Below are 26,391 nucleotides of genomic sequence, written 5' to 3'. Positions count from 1 at the left end.
AGATTCTAGGAAATTTTGCAAGAATCTGTCGTCCAGTTCTTTTCTGAGATTGCAGTTTGAGATTGTGGCCCTAAGTTGTGTGCTAAAATGTTTGTGCTACCCTTAGACATATTTTTTATGAATTGTTTACACTTTGTTATTTCATAGAGCAACCGGTCAAATATGAGCACCAAAGTGATTTACAAATATCATAAAGTGCTAAATATTACAATTAGAATGTTTTTAAAGTTCTGTTAGTTACAAAAGAGGGCGAACTACAAATAGACCAAATAATCTCAAGGTACGAGACTGCTGCAATAGCCTCACGGGTTGCGGTCATGGTACCATCACCTTTCAGTGGTAGAGCGTTGGCACCTACAAACGTCAATGGAGGTTGCACATACGCATCATTGTCAAACTTGTCGAAATGCTCATCACGCTAACATGCTAGCATGAATCCAGTTGTGACGACACATTCAAGCAGCGACAATCATTTTTTTGGGCCTTCGGTTTGTACCGTGGTATGCCTCCGAGAATTCACCATTTCATTTTGGGAACACCAAATGCTCTTTCCATGATATTTCACAAAGAAGAATGACGATGGTTGAATGCCTCATGTCTCCCCAGCTTCTGATGTTGTTAAAAATCTAGTACATAGTATCGTCGTCCTTGTATGGTGCTAGATATCTGATATCCAAAGTCCACGAGGTAATATTTATCTACAAGTAGGACATCAGTGAAGACATTAGAAATTTACAACATACCATCATGTATATAACAACATGGGTACATACAAGAGATTACTGGTGGGGGCTGTGGAAAATGGTCATAACGAACTATAGCATCGCTCCATACACGTGCAACATAAATCTATCCGTCTATCCAATTCATCAGTTAGACCCGAGCCACCGCAACCAAATCTACGCGTCAGAGGCGCATCACCGCACGACTACCACCTATGACATACAGGGTCATCCTAGCGTTCAGGCTCCATCAACTACACCTCATCATACAAGACCGCCATGCCGCTTGAATGAAGAGCTCCTCGCGCCGCCACACGAAAAGGCGTCCTCTCTGCGGCCGTCGGTCGAGCAGGATTTGCCCGTCAGAGTCCTCTGACGTCATCGGAGGAGGAGAACAAAGGAGGCAGAGGGGGCAACAACATCTAGGGTTTCGCAAAACAAGTATGGACTGCCTGGAGTATAATCCACCAATTAGGAGGCTAGGGCGAATCCTATGGGACCAACTAAAAAACGACGAAAAACCATTAAACCAGAGAAAGCAAAAAAGAACTAGAAAGCCAACATGAAACAACAACAGAAAAAGCTATATCTTACCTTCTGGGAGACAGAAGGGCACCGGCTGGCCCTCAATCTACATGTTAGGAATGGACACGAAAGAGTCTTCGTGAGACTTCCTCTCTTAAGATACGGTGTCTGCTGTTGGCGGCTCGTACAAGTGCAGTTGCAGGATGCAGTGGGAAGGTTCCTTCACGAATTTTGGTGGCTCTCACTCTGGCCAGTTTGCCTTTGATGGTGAGATGCCATCTATGGACGATGGCTAGATGCAGAGGGTATGATTTACAGAGGTGGTGGCATTTCTACAGCATCTTCAACAGATGATGCAAATTTGGAGATGTAAAATTTACATCGCCAAAAAGTGCATTTTACATCTTCAAAAAAGAGGCAACTCCAACAGATGATGTATATTGGAGATGTAAAAGTGCAACTCCAATAGATGATGCAAAATGGAGATGTAAAACCGGCCGGTGGCATTTCGTCAAACACATTGGATGCGGTGGTCATGGGCTTGACCATGTATTCCTCCATCGCCGCCGACGGTGGCGGCGAATGTGGAGTAGGGGTTCCTTGATCGGATGCGGACGCCACGACTGTCGGCAGCAGCGAATCGGCCGCCTTCGATTTCTTTTGCTACCCAAGATAGGTTCATTGCCGGGTTGCACCCTGCCGGCCGCTTCACACCTACACTGCATGGATTTGCGACTCGCTGCTTATTTGTCGGCGGCGCAACAGCGACGATGACTGGCAGGGTGGGGCGGAACCGTGGTGGCGGCGACATGGAGGCGGTGGCGGGATTGGGGACGGTGGTCGCACCGGCGAAGGCCGCGATGGGGTCGACAGTTGCGGCGGAGGAGGCGGCAGGGTCGTCGGAGTCGGCCAAGGCCCAGGCAGCGGGCGGATGGAAGAAAAATGAAAGCGTTGGGCAGTTGGTGCGCAGACACCAGTTTTACATCTCCTGGAGGTGGAAATGCAAATTTACATCTTCAGGTGTTGTATTTTACATCTCTAGGAGATGGAAAAGTAAATCTTTTTTGCACCTACATCATTTGGACCTCAAAGATGTATAAGTTAGTTATTTTTGCATCTACATCATCTATTGAAGATTCTCTAAGCGGTGGTGGCATTTCTAACCTAGTGGATGTAGCTGCTAGGATCACGAAAAGTAGTGGCGATACATGTTTGGCTTCAATTTGCTGGTGCTACTCGCATACCCAGTCTGGATATCCGATGTGAAAACTTTAGGCATGAACTATGTTGATTTACCTACAATGGCGATGTTTTTGCGTCGTTACCTTCCTGAAGGCATTGCTCGAAGCCAAAACCGAATCTACCCTTTGGTGGTTGGATTCGATGACGGTGGCGCTTGAGCGTCATTCTCTTCATGAAGGCGCTGAGGTTGAAGAACCTTTCTTAGAGTCTTTATGGTGACAAAAGATGGTTGGTGCAGCCATTGATGTAATTTGTTGTTTTGATTACTTCAAGATTTTTTTCTTTTATTTTTTTATTTCTCCTTGCTTAGGGCATTTCCAACCGTTTGTATGTTAGATTGTTGGTAAAATATGACATGTCATCTACCAATACTTAACATACAAAAACTTCAATAGGTTGTATCTAGTTTGCCCAATAGGATGTGAGATATACTCCCTCCGTCCCGAAATTCATGTCGCACGCCCAGTTCATTGTTAAATTTGCAAACAAAACCTCGTCATCTAAAAATTGTCTCAAACAGACCCCTCCGCCCCGTCTTCTTCCTCTGCTCGTCGCCCGAGCGTCGCCGGCCAGCTGCGGTCCCCTCCAGCCGCGGTTCCTAGGGGCGTCGCCTCCGCCGCCTCGATCCCCTCCCGCCGCCCAGACTTGCGTTGCCGCCCAACTGCTCTGTCGTCGCCGCCCATACCTGCGCCGCCGCCAAGATCTGCGCTTCCGCCCAGAACTGGTCTGCCGCCGCTATCCAGAACTGCTCTCCCGCGCGTCCTCGAGCTCCCGCTGTTGCTTCTCCTTGAGCTCCGGTTGCCGCTTCTTCCCGGGCTCCCACTGTTGCTTCTCCTCGAGCTCCTGCTGGTGGAGCTCTGTTGTCTCCCGTAATTCTCCCCTGTCGCCTGCTTCTCCCGTGCCCGTGTTGTTGTTGCTGCTGCTGCTGCTCCTCTGCACTCTCTGAAATTCAATCAAATTCACTGTTAATTTTGGAGCAGATCAAAATCAGACAAGATTTTCTTCTTTTAATCATCAGATAATTTTCTAGGACTGCACTTGATAATTTTGGATTATATGTCCTGCTAGTTGCAGTTCGAAAAGGATCCAATGGCTTCCAACTTCACTCGATTATTCAGTGTCCTTGGCAGCACATGATTGCTGGGATGTTTGTTCACTCCGGCCTTCGAGTTAAGGAGCTTCATGCTCAAATCTCATCTGGCAAGCAGAGTTGCTCTAGTTCCTCCTAGACATCAACATTTCCGACAGTTTTAAGCTACCACCATTCTGAACAGTGAACACTGAAGGAAGTGTTTATCTTTAACGAACAAAATTGTCTGCTCTTTTTCTGCTATTAAATGGAATAGTAATGGAACTAAAGGTAGGCGTGATTGCATTGATCTCAAGTTTGGTACAACCAAATAACCAACTGCAGGCCCTCAAATGTGCATCTAAATGATAATTGCGTTCAATTTAAAATTCAGTAGCATAAGCATAACCTCTACAGACATTGAGAAAAACAATTGATGTGCAGGAAATAAATTCAGACAAACACCACGGTGCTACCTGCTTGTGTTTTTACCTCCAGTGTTCTTTTTGCTAAACTATGCTTTGAGGCATCTTCAAATTATTTGATATTGATGCTGTTTTATCGTGCAAATGCCTAGATGTTGTTGATTGACATTGATGTTGCCATTTTTGCCAAGTATGGTGGTTCTCTCTTGGACTTGCAAGGTTCTCTTTGGACTACTTTGAGGAGGTCACCTTTAATTCATTTGGATCAGGATCACCCAGCTAGCTAACTTCATGTGGGTGATGGGTTGATTCCTTACAGTAAAAAACGATTGCAAAGTTTAACCTACCAAAAAAATGAGGCATCCATGTAAAAAGATTGACCAAGGAAAATACATCCATGTGGCGCTAGATGAGTGGCCAGTGTAAAGTTCCAACAGAGCAACAAGGTTGAAAAGAACAGGGTTCAGAACTTAAATGTTGTCTCCACTCTCCAGTTTAAATTCAGTAACAAGGGAGAGCAAAAACCTTTTGCTGCTGCTAGAGGAGAACAGAGGAGGGTGGTTGCTTGATTGCAGAACGTGAGCACACTCACGACGTTGGGCGTTGTTTCGTTAGCAGTTTGTCGGACCGGACGACCAAGGGTGCACATCATATGCCTGTGAAGATCAGCAAGCAAGTGGTGTGGTGAAACGAATGGTGACGAAGTAGGGGATACATGCGTGCATGATGATGCAACATTTTCTGATTAAATGCAGTCTAGACTGACTTTTAGACTGATTTTCCATCAAAATTGAAAATAGTTACACTAAGTTTCAAAATAGAAAATACACTTCTCAGTTTACAAACTGAAAATTACTGTATGACAGTACAAAACTTGCTTGCAATAAAATCCCAACTCTCTAAAACTGAAACTTTAACTGACTTTTAGACTGAACTTTTACTCCAAGAGTTTTTATATTCAGATCACTTTAACTGAATTTTAGACTGAGTTTTAGATTGAATTTTAAACTTCCTTGCAATAAGCTTGCAGTACACTTTATATAAAGATCAGGAGCCAAGCTCTAAAATTGAATTTTTAACTGGGTTTTAAAGTGAATTTTTACGACCGCACATGTTTCAATTTCAGTTTCAGATAAAGTTTATATTCAGATCGAGACTGACGAAACTGACTTTATATTCAGTTTCAGGTAAGGACATCAGAGAATCTACAGCAGTGAGGCCAATTCTACAGCATATGTGACAGAGATTCTACAGTAGTGTGGCCAATTCTACAACATCTATTTCAGAGAATCTACAGCAGTGAGGCCAATTCTATTGTGTGGCAATTCTATTGTAGCAGCCCAATCAATTCTACTCAAGCAAGGAATCTGTAGTACTCAAGCAAATGTGTAAGCAAGCAATGAATCAGTATGCAAACAAATGTGTACTCAAGAAAATCTGTAGTCCCGAGGCCAATCAGTATGGAAGCATTTGTGTAAGCAAGCAAAGAATCTACAACACCGACGAAGAACAGACCTTGAGGTTGGTGTGCTTGGTGGTGGAGTCCTAGAGCGGATGGAGGAACATGTCGGAGCTCGCCGCCCCCTTGCCGCCACCATCCCGACGCCGCTGCTGCGTGGACGTAGCCACGTCGTAGTCAGACCTGCGCTGATGCTGGATGAGCATGACGAAGGCGGCCAGGTAGCCGCGGCTGCAGGAGATGAGCTCCTCACCTGGCAACCAGCAGCAGCAGCCCCGTGCAGGCAACCGGCAGAGCAGCTCTGTCACGCCGTCTTGGTAGTCTCCGCCGCAGATTGAGCACGGCCGCTGCAGATCGAAGATCCGGAGGGGGAAAAATCGGATTTTCACCGATGCAGAGGGACATGCGAGAGGAAGAGAGCGCCGGTAACGCACGCAAGGGAGAGGGCGCCGGCGCTGGGGAGGGAGAGGAACTGCGAGGGAGGAAGAGGAGACGCAGGCAGCGTGGAGCTGCGCGGAGGGGAACGGCGTCGGCGGTGCCGGCCGGTCGGAGAGGAAGGAGGAAGAAAGCGACTACACAGAGGGACTTCGGGTTCGGTCGGGAAAAGGCTGAGGACTAAATTGCAAAATGACCGCTGCGACATGAATTTCGGGACGGAGGGAGTAATAAATAAGGTACTCTCTTATTCTACATTGAAGCTTGTGCAAGGATGTTGGTTCATGTACATACAATCTTCCTCTCTTTCCTCATTTATTGTATGTCACATCATCAAAAATCATAGGTGGCAAAATCTACCAACTACTATCTTACCACCATTGGAAATGCCTTTAGGCATAACCTCGGCCTTTCATGACTTTGTTATTTGACAGCCTGTTTATATGCGTGTTGGTGTTGGCTATAGCTATGCAGGATGTGGTGTGCGCTCGTTGTGCTTGTATCCCCTTAATGCTTCATTTCGAGTCAATAAAATCCACCATATACCAGCAGAAAACCCAAAACAACAGTGGAGCCGTTCAGTCCAGACGCTATTCTTTCCTAACATTAGTAGCTACAATTGACAACCAATGAACATAAAGTACTCTTTTTTTACGGCGAATAAAAGTACTCTGTAAGCAAGAGAAGCGACCAAAGCTGTGTACATTTAAAATGTCATAGGAGTAATAATATGCAAAAGAAGCATATTCTCACGCAGTCATGTGGTTCCTACATCGAAATCGAATAGCTAGTAAGCTAAAAGGATACACGGCCCGAGTGTTCCTGCAGGCAGATATAGCAAAGATAGCAGAACATCATCAGAACATCATCACCGCACAACCAACAGAGGAAAAATGGGCTCTTTTTGAGTTGGAGATTGTAACAGGTTATGTTCTGGCGTTGTTCAGTATTTTGAGGGTCTTACAGTACCTTCCTGATTGTTTTGAACCATAGGGACGATCCAAAAGCAATGTGTGGTCAGTTTCACCAATGAAATTGGGAGCGCCAAATTCCCAAAATATAGTGCAATTTATATATGACAGAAATCTGAAATGATTAGCTACCAAAGATAAGAAACTGCAAGAAAACAAGCTTTGCGCATTGTAGATCAGGAAACCTACCTATGAATGGCCTTAAGGACAAAGTGTTTCTCATAGCTTCAGTAAGAAGCAAGCTTTGTACATCAACATCAGGAAACTGCCCTGCGGAAGGCCTGAACATAGTTGCCATGTTTCCGGTACGGTGGGAGCAAGGAACGGGAACGAGGGACGAGAGTCGGTGGCTGAAAAAAATAGGGTACAACAAGGGTATACATCTCTTGGACGAATTTTTTATAGTGGAGACGCGATCCAATCCATTTGGGTACGATGAACCCGGTATGGTATCATGGGTCGAGGAACGCAGTTCTTGAAGAACGACGACTCCCTGACGGTCAGCATTCCTTGTTGTTAATGGATCCCTTGCAATTAATGGACTTGAGGAAGAATGAGGAGTTCTTGAGAAAAGAAACGACATCGTGAGTAAATTATGCCTCACGTTTTGGCTGTTGGATCCTGAAACCTGAATCGAGGAGCAGGCTGCGGGGACGCCGAATCTTCATCGAATTGTACCGAATCCGACCTCGTTCCCGAATCCGATTCCGGGTCGATGAATCGGGATCGAGGGACGGCCTACCGTTCCCCGTTTCCGGCTACTATGGGCCTGAATAACAAGGTGGCTGATATGTCCTCATAGTTCCCGACGATCTTCCGCACTTGACAAAGCCATATGACAAAAAGGAAAAGGGAAACAGCCTGTAGTCCAGAGTATCAGGGGACAAATACCTAACTTATTAGGGATTAGAGGATCCGTGCAATTACTTCCATTGCTCGTATAGAAAGAGAAGTGTCACTGCAAAATAGTTGTCTAATAAACGATGATCATCCACCTGAACAGTACACAGAAAGTAACAATCTGCTGCCAGATATGGTAAGTTTGACATGAACAAATGGAAAGCACAGCACTGAGCACTGGTCGGTCGATAAGGTGCAGCATCAACCTGTCAACCCACCAAGGCTCGAACCTGGGGTGGCTCACTACCTCTAATTAAAAGAAATGCACAAAGAGTAACATTGCTGGAGTTGTACAGGTAATACTGCATACATGATTCTAGTCCTGACATTTGCAACACTATCGGTATTTTAATAAAACCACAAAACAATTGTTTATTTGATTACATGCTTAATTTTTTCATAGTTTGAACTCTCGGAAGAATTTTGAGGATAGTCTCAAAGCCTAGCAGTTTCATACTGAAGTCAAATTCATCACAAAAACACAGCCCTTATTCAAATGAGTAAATATGGTAAATGCTAAAGTGCATTCTGTGTATATTCTCGTAATTAAAGGAGGTCGGCTCCTACCATCTTCTCAGGAAGCAAGAATCCGAATTGTGAGAAATCAGTAGTTCATCTACTATCCTAATTCATACAGTTCTTCCTTGTTTGGTTTACAACTCTACTAGCTCACTATATGATCAGATATGAAGATCAGTTCAAAAAAGGTGAAAAACAAAGCTCACTACAGCAAATGAAAATAGTACAACTATTGACCCCTAGTTTGGCAAACTAGTAACCTGACAAACTACTATCGAAGCTAATCATTGATAAGGCCTTTTAACTTCATGTATGTCATAACATTTGCATTGTCCATGCTTTGAAGAGAAATACTATAATAAAAAATAAGAATCAACAAAGCAGGAGGCATGTGTGTTAATCTTCATCACAGAGCTAACAGTTGAATCATCAATGTCTAGAAAATAGAAGTATCCATAAAGTAAACAACTCTTGGAGGATGTTTCCAAACACAATATTACATCCACACAAGGAATTTGATGCGACGAGAAAAATCAGCACAAGCAAGACATTGCAGATAAGAATAAAGATTTCCTGTGGATCTCTTCTAAAATGGATAAAAAGATTTTCAATAAGTATTACAGCACAGGGCAAGCTTAACCAATACCTTATTAAACTAGTTGAACCACTACTTTAACTTGCACTTGTTGTTCTATCATGCCAACAGAGAAACTGAGTAAAACAAGTCATGGTGAAATTTGACATGCATCAGTCAAAGCCTGACCTATGAATTTTACTTTTCAGTCTCGTGTTCCACTTCACACTCCTTTTCTTCTGATATTGCTTCTTGCTCATCAGTTTCAGCTCTTAATTCACTGACTTTCGCACTACCTCGCATCCTCAAGCCCTTTCGTGAGTAGTAGTACTTCTTCCGCCCGATATCAACAAGCTTGGCAGCCTCCTCCACCCTCAATGCATCTACCAATGCATTCACTACATCCTGCAGCACACCACACTCCACTCTACTGCTCCTTTTACTACTAAACATTTCATAGCAGTACCTCAGTATCCAGGTCTCCAACCTGCAGAAGATGTGGCACAAGAGTCTCATATGTTCCCTTATTTGCGGCACAGTGATTTTTTACCAAATCATCATACAGCTTCTTGGCCTCCTGTAACCTCCCTGCTTTCAAATATCCTCGAATCAACTCATTGTAGGATACTGTATCGGGTTTTGGCCCGTCCTTCTCCAACCTCTCAAGCACAGCTGCTGCATCATCAATCCTCCCTTCTGCAACCAAACCCCGCAGCTTGGCATTGTAGCACTTTGCATTTGGCTCCAAATTCCTCTCCTTCATCATCTCCCATACTGTCTCTGCTTCATCCGTGGGGCCATTGTTGCAAAACCCATTCAACAGCGTGTTGAAAGTAATAATGTCAGGTGAAATACCGTGCTTCTCCATGAGAAGGACAACCTCAAGAGCAGCTGAGAGGTCAGACTTCTGGCACAATGCGCGGATGAGTATGTTGTAAGAGTATACGCTGGGAACAATCGAGGGGTGGGTGGCTGGGATCTCCCGGAATGCAGTAGTGAGCCCGTCCAAATCCCCAGCTTCGGCGTACGCTGCAAGAAGGGCGTTGAATGTCATGGTGGATTTATGCTGCGCGGGAAGTTCATGGAAGGTTGCGGCAGCGTGGGATGGCATGGAGGCACGGCCGTAGAGGCGAATGAGGCGCGTGGCGAATCCCTCGTTTGAGGTCTCGAGGAAGGGCTTCTGCGCTTCGATGATGGCCTCGATGCCATCTTGGCGGCCAAAGGAAGTGAGGCGGCTCACCGCTACCTCGTACACGCGGTGCCGCTCGCGGAAGCGCGACGACACGGTTGACGCTTGGACGAACTCGGAGACCAGCTTATCAGGGTTGCGCTGCCGGATGAGGGCGATGAGGATATCGTCAAGGGGCTTCGGGGGCTTGCTGTCCGCGTCGACTCAGCTTTGACGGCGGGCTGTGCGCCGAGGGGCTTCGGGAGCTTCTGGCCCGTGATGGGGTCAGCATCGGCGGCGGGCGGTTTCGGCGTCGGCGTCGGCGCCGGCGCCGGCGCGCGCTTGGTCTTGGGATTGCGCTTGAAAATGCGGGAGAGGCTGTTCGCACGGGCGGCGGCGGCGGCGGCGGCGGCGGAGGCCATGGGAAGGCGGCGGATGGGGGCGGTTTGGGGCGAAAGGAACGGAATGGGCGAACGAGGGTTTTGCCGGCTCTATGCACTTCTTCTTAATTAGGTCGTCAAAATGTTAGCCCATCTGATCGTCTCCCAAGTACCAGCCCAGCCCAGCCAAGCCACAAGGAAAGACTCGGATACACAGGCCGGTGCTACGGCGCGCCCCTATGTCTTGCTTCACGCGAGTACCCTAAAAAAAATCACTAATAAAGAAAAACTCTTTACAAAGAAAAACTCTTTAAAAGGTCACTTCATCTCTTTAGGTTGCCACAAATAATACACTGCATGTGTATTACTTGTCATAACCTGCAAGTTTTCCCTTTTTCCGTATTCGTTTGTTTAAAATGACTTATCTCTTTAATCGTGCATCCAAATTTTGTATCATTTTTATTGTTGAATTCCTGGCGTTGAGATTTCAAAATTACTTCCTTTGTCCCATAATATAAGAGCGTTTTTGTCATTACAGAGAGAGTAGATCCCATGTTGATAAGTTTTGACGAAAAATATTCACGAAAAAACCGAACCGAAAGCACGTTTTTTTTACTTTTCAAAGAGGCACAACTATACCTCTCACGGAAACAAATATGTGCCTCTTGCGAAAGATAAAAAATACATTTTTTTCGAGAGGCACGATTGTGCCTATCGCGGAAGCAAATCCGTGCCTCCATGAGAAGTAAATTTGTGCCTCTTGCGAAAGTTCTTTTTCCTTTTCGAGAGACACGACTATCCTCTCGCGAAAGCAAATTTATGCCCCCACTAGAAGTAAATCTATGTCTCTCGTGATAGGAAAAAAATCATTTTTTCTTCCTTTCCAGGAGGCAATGCCTCTCGTGGAAGCATACTCTTGCCTCCATGAGAAGTAAATCCGTGTCTCTCATTTTTATTTTCTTTTCAAAAGGCATGACTCGCGAAAGCAAATTCATCCCTCCATAAGAAGTAAATATGCGCCTCTTGCGAAGGAAAAAAAGAGAACATGTTTTTTCTTTTTCTGGAGGCATGCGGAATCAAATCCGTGACTCCACGAGAAGTAAATTTGTGCCTCTCGCAAAAGAAAAAACACACATTTTTTCGTGCAACTTTTTTTCTGCTTGTTTCCAAAACCTAAGAAAAACCAGGGAAAAAGCAAAAGGCAAAATCATATAAAATCCGGAAGCGCACACAGAAAAAAGACAAAATCCGGATGCAGCGCCTACAATGCGACACATGGCGATGATTGAGAGTGCGCCAAGTGGCACACTCGCAGCCCACCAAAACTTCCCCCTCGCGGGGGCTTCTGAAGGAGTACTCGCTGATTAGTAGTTGTCGACACAGAGGGAACCCTCGCTAAATGTCGCAAGTTGGGCTGCCCCAGGAGGGCGAGAACAACAACCTCGTTTTTGTTTTGTTTTTCTTCATGTTTTCAGTTTTTGCTTCTTTTAGGTTTGTTTATACTTCCAAATATTTTAAATAAATATATTACAAAAAGTATTCCATATAATCATTTGAAAATGTTGACCAAACATTTGAAAAATGTTAAATGTGTATAGAGAAAATGTTATCACGTATACAAAAAATATATACAAAAAAAATGGATGAAACAATTTGATAATGTACCTACAAAATGCTGAGGAAGTGTTTGAAAAATATTAATCAAGCATTTGGAAAAATGTTAAATTATTATAGAAAAGAACCCTGTATTAAAAAACATTATAATTTGTTTTGATAATGTATATAAAAATGTTAATCAAGCATAAAAAATTGTTGAAACGTATTTAAAAAAATTTAACCAAGAATTTGAAAAATATTGACCCTGCATTAAAAAATGATGGAAAATTTTTATCATCTATATAAAAATATTAATCAATTATTTGAAAATATGTTGAACAAGTATTTGAAAAAATTACATCAAGGATTTTAAAAATGTTAATACGTTTAGAAAAAATGGTGACCATGTGTTAAAAAAATGTTAATATTTCATTTTAAAAATGTTAATCAAGCATTCAGAGATTTGAATGTGCATAGAAAAAATTGTTGACCATGTAAGCATTCTAGAAAGTTTAAAAATGTGTATAGGAAAAATGTTGACCATGTATTAGAAAAATATTATTCTTGTATTTGACAAATATTAATCAAGCATTAAAAATTTTTAAATGCGTATAATTTTTTTTATCATGCATAAAAATTGTAAATTTTGTATTGAAAAAATGTTAAACATGTATTAAAAATGTGTTGTTGACATACACAAAGAAATGTAGAATGAAAACCAAAAGAAACAAAGAAACCCCAAAAAATGAAAACAAAAATGGAAAGAAAATAAACCTAAGAAAAAAGAAAATGGAAAATAGAACCAAATAAACAAATGAAAAAAGAATGAAAAAAATGAGAAGAAAAAAAATGAGAAGAAAAATTGTAAATCTTTTTTCTTCCCTCGCACGCGAGTGCTAAAGGACCGCCCCGATGCTGTAGCGCTCGACGCGAGAGATCCCCCATCTCGCTTGATGCGAGATATAGCTCCCTCAGGTCCATTGCCTGGTGGTATTGTTTATGGGCAGCGCTATGTCTCACTGACGGCGTGACCTAGCGCGCCCTCGCCTAATGCACCTCCTACAATAGGCCGCCCCAGGCGCGCGGGAGGCCACAACCTCTTTTTTTTGCATTTTTTTTGTTATTACCGTTTATACTTCTAAATATTCTAAATAAATATAATAAAAACACTTTTCATATAAACATTTAAAAAATGTAAACAAGCATTTAAAAAAATTGCAATGTGTATAAATAAAATGTTGCTCATCTATACAAATGTATACACAAAATATACGATGTGCGTGAAAAAAGTTGATCATATATTTAAAAAATGTTAATTAAGCATTTGAAAAAAAAATGTTACTAGTATATGAAAAATGTTAAGCATTTGAAATAATTAATCTTGTATTGTATTAAAAAGGTTAAATTTGTATTTCAAAAATGTTAATAAAACATTTTTAAAAATTAAATATATAGAAAAATTTGGCTCTGTATAAAAAATTAGTTAATACTGCATTTGAAAATATGTTCATCAAGCATTTGAAAAATGTCGAATGTGTATAGAAAAATGACGACCATGCATTAAAAATAAATATCTTGTATTTGTAAAATGTTAATCAAGCATTTAAAAATGTTAAAAATGTGTATGGAAAAAATGTTGGCCATGTATTCAAAAAGTAATAATCTTTCATTTCAAAATGGTAATCAGGCATTTGAAAAATGTGAAAAACATGTATAAAAAATGTTGACCATGTATTCAAAGACCGAGAAAAAAACAAGCAAAGAATATATTTGTCATAGAAATGGACATATCTAGACATATTTTAGTTCTAAATACATCTAGTTTTGTCTATTTCTACGACAAGTAATTCGGGACGAAGGGCATACAAGACTGGTAACGTGGAACCTTAGCATTGGATCGATATGGAAAAGAACGCCCACCTCCTTAAAATCCAGATAAAGAGAATTAGTTAGAAAGTTATGTAGCCTTGAGTATTTTGCCCGTAGACATAGATTATTGCAAATTAGAAGTACTAATAATGCTACATCTACGTAAACAATTACGAAAGCTTACGTAACCTGCCTAAACTAAATCTTCTCCCCCTGATTTTAACCGGGGGTGGGCCCCTTCCTCCCCCTCTCTCGAACCCCAGCCCACCATGTTGCTCTTTACATTAGTTTATGTTTGTGCTTTACGTAGACGTAGCATTACTCTTAGAAGTACCTAAAGAGCATCCAAAAAAGTGCCCAAGAAGGAGCTACGTCGGTAACACGACGACTAGATTTCATGTATAAAAGCAATTCATAACTAAATTCCAATATATAATACTCCCTTTCTTCCATAATATAAAAGCATTTTGACACTATACTAATGTCAAAACCGCTCTTATACAGAAGCGTTTTGACACTATACTAATGTCAAAAACGCTCTTATACTATGGGACGGAGGGAGTATTTGTGTATAAACAATCGGCCAAAGTCACAACTTCTTTTCTCTTTTTTGATAATGGGTCAATTTTATTGGCACAAAAAAGAAGCATGAAGAAGATACATAATAGGATGAACACACATTAGACCTTTGTATAGTTAGGATGTACACAATCAAATCAACTCACACGCACATGGAAACACATCGACAAAAGGGAAAGTCATATAAGACTAAACTATGTATAGGCGAGGTACAAAAACCAAAAGCGACCATATATGTGATCGACAAACTGCAATAATGACAATATCCACACCAATCATCTCATAACATCACATGGACGATGGAGTTCTTCAACAACATTGCCTTCAGAAAAGGAGCGACACTGAAGCGGCGCCGTCACCGGATCCAACCATAAGGCCAGTCAGTCAGACATATCCGAGCAGTGCCTTCAACAAAGTAACGACGAAAGAAAACATGGCCATTGCCAGGTATACCACTCGGGGGTCTGACCTAGGCTTTTACCTTGGAGCTCCAGACCGTGTGCTCGAGTAGAAACACCATCAAAGTCACTCATGTGTTTTCACCATCATTTTTCTATGATCCCAGGAGCTATATGCGATGCGGCTGCCGCCACTGCACAACCATCCCTATGCATCAAGCTGTAGTCCATAAATTGTATCTCACTTTGAAGTCAACTATCAGATCACGAGACATGACCACTCCTGAAAACCTTCGATGAGCACCACCGTCGTGGAGCCGTAGGAAGTCGCAGTAGTACACTTTGTACTGACCACTACATGGTTGATCCGATCTGGATTACCACCACCAAGCCATGGACCATAACGTCGACAAAACGCCACCACACGCACGGAAAGCCATCACCTCACCGCCGCGGTCCACATCAAGCAGAGAGCCTACCGCTAAATGGAGACACCGTCGTAGAGGCGGATGGGGCGCGTGGAGAATCCCTCTGTTGAGGTCTTGAGGAAGGGCTTTTGTGCTTCGATGCCATCTTGGCGATCGAAGGAAGTGAGAAGGTTCACCGCTAGGATCGAGAAGAGAGGTCTAGAGGGGGGGGGGTGATTAGACCCTTAATAAGCAAAGTTGGTAGTTTTTAGTTTCTTCAAGTTAGGATTGAGAATTACCACAAGTTTAAGCATTCACAATACATTTCAAGCAAGCATGACAAGATTATATGCAGCGGAAAGAGTAAAGCATGCAAGTTGCAAGAAAGTAAAGGGATGGGATTGGAGTTTGCAAACGCGATGGAGACGCGGATATTTTTGGCGTGGTTCTGATAGGTGGTGCTACCGTACGTCCACATTGATGGAGACTTTAACCCACGAAGGATAACGGCTGCGCGAGTCCACGGAGGGCTCCACCCACAAAGGGTCCACGAAGAAGCAACCTTGTTTATCCCACCATGGCCATCGCTGACACGTCTTTGTCGTATCTACTTTTCCTAACACTTTTACTCTTGTTTGGACCCTAATTTGCATGTTTTGAATGAAACTAACCCGGACTAACGCTGTTTTCACCAGAACTACGATGGTGTTGTTTTTGTACAGAAATAGAAGTACTCGGATTGGAACGAAACTTTGCGAGGATTTTTTATATAATAAAAGAGAATTATTGGAGCCAAGAACCACCGGAGCGGGCCCTGGGTGAGCACAACCCACCAGGGCGCCCCCCTCCTGGTGCGCCTAGGTGGGTTATGCCCCTGGTGGCCCCGCAAACCCTGAATCCAACTCCATAAATACCTATTTTCGGAGAAAAATATCAAGGAGGAACAATTATCGTGTTTCATGAGACGGAGCCACCGCCACCTCCTGTTCTTCATCGGGAGGCTAGATCTGGAGTCCGTTTGGGGCTCCGGAGAGGGGGGGGGGGGTCTTCAATCTTCGTCATCACCAACCCTTCCCCATCGCCAATTCCATGATGCTCCCCACTGGGAGTGAGTAATTCCTTAGTAGGCTTGCTGGCCGGTGATGAGTTGGATGAGATTCATCATGTAATCGAGTTAGTTTTGTTAGAGCTTGATCCCTAGTATCCATTATGTTCTGAGATTGATGTTGCCATGACTTTGCCATGCTTAATGCTTGTCATTTTGGGCCCGGGTGCCATGATTCCAGATCTGAACCGTTTATGTTATCACCATTATATCTGTGTTCTAGATCCGATCTTGCAAATTATAGTCACCTATTACATGTTATGACCGCAAACCCCAGAGTGACAGTATTCGGGATACTTTCTGGTGATGACCGTAGTTTGAGGAGTTCATGTATTCACTATGTGTTAATGCTTTGTTCCGGTTCTCTAGTAAAAGGAGGCCTTAATATCCCTTAGTTTCCAATAGGACCCCGTTGCCACGGGAGGGTAGGACAAAAGATGTCATGCAAGTTCTTTCCATAAGCACGTATGACTATTTACGAAATACATGCCTACATTATATTTATTAACTGAAGCTAGTGCCGTATCGACCTAGGTTATGATTGTTATATGATTAATATCATCCAACGAATTCACCAGTCCAATGCCTATGGATTTCTCTTATATTGTTCTTGCTAAGTTACTATTGCTATTGCTACTGTCACAACTGCTACAAAACTATTGCTATCACTATTATTGTCATTGCTACTGTTGCTACTATTATCAAAACTATCATATTATTGTGCTACTGATCATCTTGCTGCAGATGATTAATCTCCAAGTGTGAATGAATTGATAACTCAGTTGCTAATGCTTGAAAATATTCTTTGGCTCCCCTTGCGTCGAATCTATAAATTTGGGTTGAATACTCTACCCTCGAAAATTGTTGCAATCCCCTATACTTGTGGGTTATCAAGACCTTTTTCGGGCGCCGTTGCCGGGGAGCATAGCTATATTTGTTGAGTCACTTGGGATTATTATTAATTTAACATTATGAAGAATCAAAAGGATACCAAAAGTAAGATTTTTCCCTCTAAGAAGAGGGGAGGTAAGGAACTGCCATCTAGCTCTACACTTGATTCATCTTCTGTTATGAGTAAACTTGCAACACCACCACATGCTCTTAATCCTGATATGTCGCAAGTTATTAATGATGCTACTTCTATGAATGCTACTCATGATGATGCTAGTACCTTGCTTGATGATGGTGTGCCACTAGGTGATTTTCTTGATGAACAAATTTCTAGAGTTAGAGAGAATGAAATTACTGAAACTAATGAGATCACTGAAATTGAAGAAATACTTGAAACTAAAAATCTTAAAACACCTATTAGACCTATCTCTCCTAGATATGAATTGCCTAAAGTTCCTGAAGGTTATGTTATGGATGAGGAGACATCCAGAGATTTTTTTGCTTGCAATGATAGAGATGATCTTAAGAAATTATTATGCAAACTGAAAGAAAAATCTTTGAATGCTAGAATGAAATGTGATCCTAAGTTTGCTACTTCTCATATCTTTGTTAATGATAAGGATTATGAATTCTTTGTCGACCCAGAGTTAATTACTTTGGTTGAATCTGATCCTTTCCATGGTTATGAAACTGAAACTGTTGTGGCACACCTTACTAAGTTGAATGACATAGCTACCCTTTTTTCTCATGATGAGAAAATTCACTATTATTATATCCTCAAGTTATTTTAGTTCTCATTAAAGGGTGATGCTAAGACTTGGTACAACACTCTTGCTCCTGGTTGTGTGCATAGTCCCCAGGATATGATTTTTTACTCATCTGGAAAATATTTTCCTGCTCATAAGAAACAAACTGCCTTACAGGAAATATTTAACTTTGTGCAAATTGAAGAAGAGAGTCTCCCACAAGCTTGGGGGAGGCTTCTCCAATTGCTTAATGCTTTGCCTGATCATCCTCTTAAGAAAAATGAAATACTTGATATCTTTTATAATGGACTAACCGATGCTTTTAGGGACTTCCTAGATAGTTGTGTTAGTTGTGTTTTCAGGGAAAGAATTGTTGAGCAAGCTGAGGAGCTATTGAATAATATATTGAAAAATTATGATGATTGGACTCTTCCTGAACCACTGCCTAAACCCACTCTAAAGAAGAGAGGTATCTTATATCTCAATCCTGAAGATATGCAAGAGGCAAAGAAATCTATGAAGGAAAAAAGTATTAAAGCAGAAGATGTTAAAAATTACCACCTATTGAAGAAATGCATGGGCTTGATACACCACCACCACCTAAGGTGTTAGAGGTAAATTCTTTAATGAAATTCAATGGCAATGATAATCCTTATAATAAACATCCTAGTCAATGCCTTTATGAGTTTGACAACTACATTAGAAAGCAGGATCACTTCAATGCCAATGTTATGAAATAATTGAAATATAATTCTGATATGATTGCTCGTTTGAGTGACTTGTTATTTAGAATCTCAAATGATGTTATAGGTGTATGAAAACATGCCTCTATGGTTCAAACTCAACTAGAACAAGTTGCTAAATCTCAAAGAGAATTTCTTGCTGAAATGAACAACAACATACATGACTTTGCTGTTAGAGTAGCAACTAGAGGAGGTAAAATGACTCAGGAACCACTTTATCCTGAGGGACATCCTAAAACAATTGAACAAGACTCTCAAAGAATTAACACTGATGCATCTAGTCCATCTAAAAGGAAAAAGAAAAAGAAAAATGATAGGACTTTGCATGCCTCTAGTGAACCTGAAATAGAAAAATCTCCTGATACTGATAATGATGTTTCTATATCTAATGTTGAAACTCAATCTGGTAATGAATATTCACCTAGTGATAATGAAAATAATAATGATAATGTTCATGAAGATACTCAACTAGACAGTGATAAACAACCAGATAATGATGTTGAGATAGAACCAGCAGTTGATCTTGATAACCCACAATCTAAAAATAAAAGATATGACAAAAGACATTTTGTTGCTTGAAAACATGGAAAGGAAAGAGAACTGTGGGTTCAAAAACATATGCCCTTTGCACCTAAGTCCACTAAGCAAAATGATGATGAAGAATTTGAACGCTTTGCTGAAATGCTTAGGCTAGTCTTTTTGTGCACTCGTTTGACTAATATTTTAAAGATGGCCCCTTATGCAAAATATATGAAAGACAACATCACTAATAAAAAAATATCGAAAGCTGAAATCTCCACTATGCTTGTGATAACCCACAAGTATAGGGGATCACAACAGTTTTTGAGGGTAGACTATTCAACCCAAATTTATAGATTCGACACAAGAGGAGCCAAAGAATATTTGCAAGTATTAGCAGCTGAGTTGTCAATTCAACCACACCTGGCGATTGATTATCTACATCAAAGTGATCAGTAGCGTAGCAGTATGATAGTTTTAATAGTAGTAGCAACAACAATAGTAACAGTAACAATGACAATAATAATTTTGTAGCAAGTGCAATAGCGACAGTAGCAGTAGTAACTTAGTAGAAACAATATAAGATAAATTCATTGGCATTGGATCGGTGAATTCGTTGGGTGATATTCATCATATAACAGTCATAACCTAGGGTGATAAGACACTAGCTCCAATTCATAAATATAATGTAGGCATGTATTCCGTAAATTGTCATACGTGCTTATGGAAAGAACTTGCATGATGGACATGGAGTTTTTGGGCGCGAGCTCATATGAGCTCGGAATCCTGGGTGTTGAATGGTGCATACAGATCTGTGCCGTTTGTTTATTGAGGCGCTGAAGGAATGATAGAAAATCAGGACTGTAGTGAAATACGTACACCGTGGTGGGCCTTAAGTTAACAGGCAGGCTGTCGTCCGTCCCCCTCTGACGAGGCGGGCCGTGGATCAGAATTTGCGATCCCATCTGATCCGTGGCCCGGGAACTTGGCTTTTCCGTTTGGGACGAGGTGGGTTCAGGTCGGCAGTTGAATTACTCACAAAAAAGAAAAAAGAAAATGCCTGCTCTAGTGACTTCCCATGCATACGACCGGGCTCCGTTTGGGATTCAAGGACTTGGAGGCGGGGACAGTGAGCGGCGGCAGCGAGGCGACATGGAGTTCCTCATGCAGCCGATACGCGGGTATGTAGATCCTTTCTTGATTCCTGGTGTTGTTGCAAGTGCATAGACTACTGGATTGAGTGAGTGAATGGGGATTTGGTTTGGCCTGGATCAGATCCACTTCCTTGGATGAGGTAGGAGAAAGCATGGTGCCCCCAGCTGTGCGTTCAGCGCCGGAGGGAGCTGACATGGTCGTGGAGCACCTGATGCTGGAGCAGACGGCGGTGGAGCCAGAACACGTGGTGGGCAACGTGGATCTTGTCGCCCAAAGAGGCGATGGCGCCGAGGGGAGAGAGCTTTCAGCCAACATCGGAACTGTCGACTCGGAAGATGAATCCTTGGGAACCTGAGTGGAACAAAAGGTGAGCGTCTGGTTTTTTCAGTAATCAGGTGTAGCACAGTCCATGCCTTAGTATTGCGTGGTCAACATATAAATCCTTGAGAATTATTTTTCTTATTTGGTGTGGTATGTAACAATGTAGTCAGCATTCCATTAGATATACATGAATTTTGTGATGAGTGGGTCAGAACAAGTAGAGAATTGCATGCACTCAGTGTAGCTTAATCGAGGATAGCCCTGGGCACCTAAGTTCAGAGTTTACTGCATTTTTTAGGCTTAGGTTGGGGGCTGCTGCACCGAGTAGAACACCTTGCCCAAACCGCGTCAGTGCATTTGAGAAGGCTGTCAGGAATTATTTGAAGAACCTGGCTGAGAATGTGTGTGGTTACACCTGTAATTGGTACTACTTTTGATTCGGTAGGCGAGGCGTACGACTTCTACAATCTGTATTCATGGGAGATGGGCTTTGGCATTTGATATGAGAAGAGCAGGCTAAATGCGGAGAGGATAAAATGCATGAAGGAAATCGTCTACGGTTGCTCGGTGGGTATGCATTTAGTGGTACTGATTGAATGTAGTGATTAAATTAAAATTGCCAGAATGGTTAGGAGACAGAAGTTGATTGAAAGTTGTAAACATGTATACAGGTCAAAGCCAGTGTCAAGAACACAAGGTCTTGCCGCTGATGACCTGCACTGATAAGGCTTCTAAATGCAGAAGACAACAGTTGGTATATTACAGAGCATAGAGAGACTCATAACCACCCGCTTTCACCTAATTTTGGTGAGACAATCCATTGGCATCACACAAACAAATAGATGTTTACACCAAGGATCTTGTGAAACGGCTTAGGCAGAACAATGTGAACTTCACAAAGGTGTACAATATCATTGGAGGTTTCTTTGGGTCGATGGAAAATGTGCCACTCACGGAAAGGTCTTTGTGAAATCTTTGTGGGAAGATAAATAGGGATCACGTCGATGACGATGTTAAGAAGATAGTGGATGTGTTTGCAGAGATTGAAGCTTGGCCTATTTGTTGGGGTGAACAACCACTTTCAGAGTGTGATATTGGCTTTAGTGCTGGTTCATGACGAGACGCAAGAGAGTTTTGAGTGGTTTTTTTTCAGAATTCCTGAGGATGATGGGTGGTTCTCCACCGGTCACAATGATATGTATGTTTTATTATTTTTTGAGGATGGTACTTAATCACATGGAACTTTTCTAGAGTATTTCTGTTCAAGGGTTGCGAGCATTGTGCGCTCCACCCATGATCATGCTGACTTGTATGTTTTTGCATGTTTTTGTAGATCAAAATCGAGTCATGGAGCTTGCTATCAAGAACATTATGCCGAAGACGACACACGGTTGGTGCAAATGGCACGTGCTGAAGAAAGCAAAGGAGTCTTTGGGGGGCTCTATACACCAAGAAAAGTGATTTCAGGGCTGAATTTATAAGGTTATAAACCATGTGTTGACGGAGGACGAATTTGAGAAAGGTTGGGAGATGCTGCTGGACAAATACAAGCAAAAGAATCATCCATACATGACACATCTATTTGAGATTAGGAAAAAATGGCTAAGCCTTGTTTTAAGGGAGTTTTTTGTGCAAAAATGGCCAGCACACAGAGGAGTGAGAGTGCAAACTATATGTTGAAGAAGTACGTGCTGCACAATGCACATGTTTGTGCAGAAATACATGAGGCTGCAATTCATCCAGGAATCGGAGGAGAACTACAAGGAAAAACAAACTCGAATTGTAAGCATTTTATTATGCGTGTACTATGTAGCTGTGACAATCTGAGAGTTGGGTCATACAAAAATTTATTTGATCTAACTGTGCTTGTTTACAAATCTGGAGGGGAGCCCACTGCTGAGAGCAAACCTGGTAGTGGAGAGGCATGCTAGCAAGATATAGACACGTGCCATGTTTGAGCAATTTGGGCATATATTGTATGAGTCTCGAGCTTATCAGGTTGAGGAGATTGAGAAGCACCAGACTTATGTTGCAATCCATAGTGAAGCAGAAAAAAGAGAGAAATGATACGGAGTATCATACAAGGTTACTATGCTAGATGGTGGCAATGAATTCGACTGTGAATGTGGGCAATTTGCAGCCATGTGTTGAAGGTTTGTGGTCAATCATTGCTGGTGTGGTTTAGACTGAAAACTCATTTACAATTGGTTGTTTTGATCCAACAATTGATATGTTTTTTTTTATTTTTGCATGTGCTAGATATGGGATTTTAATTTTATTCTGTAGACAAGAAGGGCTTACATCTTTTCTGACGCACTTGTAGAACCGTTCTCCTGCTCTTGAAATGAAGGTCACCACCTTGTCGCCGCAGGTTGGGCAAGGGATCAACAGGAGCACGTGGCCCGCCTGGGAGGAAGAAGAGGAGCTTTGCCATCTTCTCCAAGCAGATTCTTTCTAGTGACAATGAAGAAGATAAGACAAGAGGGACATCTTGAAGAATCTTGTGATGGAAGGACACACAGGGTGGGTGGCAATAAATTAAATGGTGGTGGGTGCTGCCGTCGGTTTCGTGGGTAACGTCTGCCGTAACCCAAACGCGGCGCCCCATCTCCGAAGCAGATGGTGTTGCATTAAAAGCGGTAGCTGGGTGGTCCACGGCCTGGGAAAAAGCGGCTCATACATGTTCAAATACGGACTAAAAATACATGGGGCGATGCGAATCTAAGCAATAGTTGACGGCTATGATATCGAGTCCATCTAAGCTCGAGCTCGGAATAGGACTTTCCCTTGCATGACATCTTTTATCCTACCCTCCCGTGGCAGCGGGGTGCTACTTCTTGAGCTTGCATTGGTTTTTCCCTTGAAGAGGAAAGGGTGATGCAGCAAAGTAGAGATAAGTATTTCCCTCAGTTATAGAATCAAGGTATCAATCCAGTAGGAGATAACACACAAATCACCGATACCTGCACAAACAATCAAACAACTTGCACCCAACGCGATAAAGGGGTTGTCAATCCCTTCACGGTTACTTGCAAAAGTGAGATCTGATAGATATAGATAAACAAAAAGTAAAATATTTTTGGGGTTTTTGGTTTATAGATCTGAAAGTAAAAGATTGCAAAATAGTAGATCGGAAACTAATATGATGGAAAATAGTAGACCAGAAACTAATATGATGGAAAATAGACCCGGGGGCCATAGGGTTCACTAGTGGCTTCTCTCAAGATAGCAAATAATATGGTGGGTGAACAAATTACTGTCGAGCAATTGATAGAAAAGCGCAAAGTTGGCAACATCTAAGGCAATGATTATGAAGTACAGGCATCACGTCTGTGTCAAGTAGACCGACTCCTGCCTGCATCTTGTACTATTACTCCACACATCGACTAACTCCTGCCTGCATCTAGAGTATTAAGTTCATGAAGAAGAGAGTAATGCATTAAGTAGGATGACATGATGTAGAGGAATAAACTCAAGCAATATGATGTAAACCCCATCTTGTTATCCTCGATGGAAACAATACAATACGTGCCTTGATGCTCCTACTGTCACTGGGAAAGGACACTGCAAGATTGAACCCAAATCTAAGCACTTCTCCCATTGCAAGAAAAAACAATCTAGTTGGCCAAACTAAACCGATAGTTCGAAGAGAATTACAAAGATATCAAATCATGCATATAAGAATTCAGAGAAGATTCAAATAATATTCATAGATAAGCTGGTCATAAATCCAAAAATCATCGAATCTCAACAAACACACCGCAAAAGAAGATGACATCAGATAGATCTCCAAGAACATCGAGGAGAACATGGTATTTAGAAGCAAAGAGAGAGAAGAAGCCATCTAGCTACTAGCTATGGACCCGTAGGTCTGAGATAAACTTCTCGCTTCATCAGAAGGGAAATAGAGTTGATGTAGAAGCCCTTCGTGATCGAATCCCCCTCCGGCAGGATGTCAGAAAAGGCCCCTAGATGGGATCTCACGGGTACAGAAGGTTGCGGCGGTGGAAAAGTGTTTTCGTGGATGCTTCTGGTGGTTTGGGGATATTTGGGAATATATAGGATGAAGAATTAGGTCAGGGGAGTCACAAGGGGCCCACAAGGCAGGGGGCGCACCCTCCCCCCTTCTCGCCGCTTCGTGGCTCTTCCGACTTGATCTCCAAGTCTCCTGGGTGTCTTCTGGTCCAAGAAAAATCATTGTGAAGGTTTCATTCCATTTGGACTCCGTTTGGTATTCCTTTTATGCGAATCTCAAAAACAAGGAAAAAACAGAAACTGACACTGGGCTCTAGGTTAATAGGTTAGTCCCAAAAATAATATAAAATAGCATATTAATGCATATAAAACATCCAAAACAGATAATATAATAGCATGGAACAATCAAAAATTATAGATGTGTTGGAGACGTATCACGGGGTCCAATTGGAAACTAAAGGATATTAAGGCCTCATTCATTTCTCAAGCCCGAGCCCGGCTTGAAGCCCAAAATACTTCCTATTTTCAAGCCCGAGCCCGGCCCGAAATAAAGCTCGAAGCCCGAAAGCCCGGCCCAAATGCTGTTTTTAAGTACGCGCACGTGCAAGCCCGGCCCGAAGCACGAAAGCCCGGCCTGAAATACAGTAAAATTGAAGCTCGAACCTGGTCCGAACTATCTTTCGGGCTGCAAAACAAAGCCCGAGCCCGGCCCGGCCCGGGGTTTTGGGGCCGGGCTCGGGCCGGGTCGTCAGGCCGGGCTGCCCATGCCTGGATTTAGCTTGGAGTGCGTTATAGTACGTAGTTGGTCTCCCCTTCGAATCCTGGGTCATGCATGTTTCCTTTTTTTCTATCTTTTTCGTCCCGCGCTAGACCTCAATGGGCCGGCCCAGTCAGGCTCCCTCTCTATGCATCACGCCGACAATTTGACGCAAAGGGCGTCAAATAGGGGCTCCCAGGTCCGGGAGGTGTGCGCGAAGAGATTTCTGTTCCGTGTTTCAACCCAAAAAAACCGAGTTTTGTCAAGAAATTTCTGTTTCATTTGTTATCAGAGATGGGCAGGTCGTTTCCGATCAGTGTTTTGTCCATTTTATTAGTTTGTTTTATTTACAGCCTACCATTACAAGATTATATGTTATTACTCTTAGAAAAGATTATAGATTATTTTTAAACTCTTCTCTAAGCCATAGCATCGTCTTCTAAAACGTCTCAAAAAACGTTGCTATGTATTTAAACATGAAAATAATAATAAATGTGATGCACCTATAAAGGTGAAATTGTGATGCTATGCACATCGTCCTAAAAAGCGTCTTTACATAATAGGGACTTCCTAGCATAGGGGCGAATATAAAAGCGTCTCAAAAAAAGCGTACCTACTAACATGTTTTGTTGTAGTGATGAACTCCTCAAACTACGGTCATCACCGGAAAGTATCCCGACTTCTGTCACTCTGGGGTTTACGGATCATAACACATAGTAGGTGACTATAACTTGCTAGATCAGATCTAGACCATCGATATAATGGTGATAACATAGACGGTTCAGATATGAAATCATGGCACCCGGGCCCAAAGTGACAAGCATTCAGCATGGCAAAGTCATAGCAACATCAATCTCAGAACACAATGGATACTAGGGATCAAGCCCTAACAAAACTAACTCGATTACATGATGAATCTAACCCAACTCCTCACCGACCAG

At 42.3% G+C, this 26,391-nt stretch overlaps 1 protein-coding gene and 1 pseudogene across 2 annotated transcripts; both read right to left on the bottom strand.

Moving 5' to 3' along the window:
- Positions 1 to 2,562: 2,562 nt before the first annotated feature.
- On the bottom strand, positions 2,563 to 6,077 carry LOC123071031 (uncharacterized). 2 transcript variants are annotated; one of them, XM_044494492.1, is made up of 4 exons: positions 5,696 to 6,077; positions 5,499 to 5,594; positions 4,509 to 4,639; positions 2,722 to 3,431 (listed from the first exon to the last, which is right to left on the bottom strand). In XM_044494492.1, exons 1-4 carry the CDS (start codon positions 5,845 to 5,847, stop codon positions 3,088 to 3,090), a joined length of 723 nt encoding a protein of 240 aa, XP_044350427.1. In that variant the 5' UTR covers positions 5,848 to 6,077; the 3' UTR covers positions 2,722 to 3,087. The 2 variants fall into 2 exon arrangements, with proteins under 2 accessions (XP_044350428.1, XP_044350427.1); XM_044494493.1 differs by lacking the exon at positions 4,509 to 4,639 and having other exon boundaries at positions 2,563 to 3,431.
- Positions 6,078 to 8,666: 2,589 nt separating this feature from the next.
- LOC123067607 (pentatricopeptide repeat-containing protein At1g55890, mitochondrial-like) lies at positions 8,667 to 10,431 on the bottom strand (annotated as a pseudogene).
- Positions 10,432 to 26,391: the final 15,960 nt, after the last annotated feature.

Source organism: Triticum aestivum, chromosome 3B, assembly GCF_018294505.1.
Source record: "Triticum aestivum cultivar Chinese Spring chromosome 3B, IWGSC CS RefSeq v2.1, whole genome shotgun sequence".
Lineage (NCBI taxonomy): Eukaryota > Viridiplantae > Streptophyta > Magnoliopsida > Poales > Poaceae > Triticum > Triticum aestivum.
The sequence above is the reverse complement of the archived record's forward strand: the minus strand, read 5'-3'. Positions and strand labels throughout refer to the sequence as shown.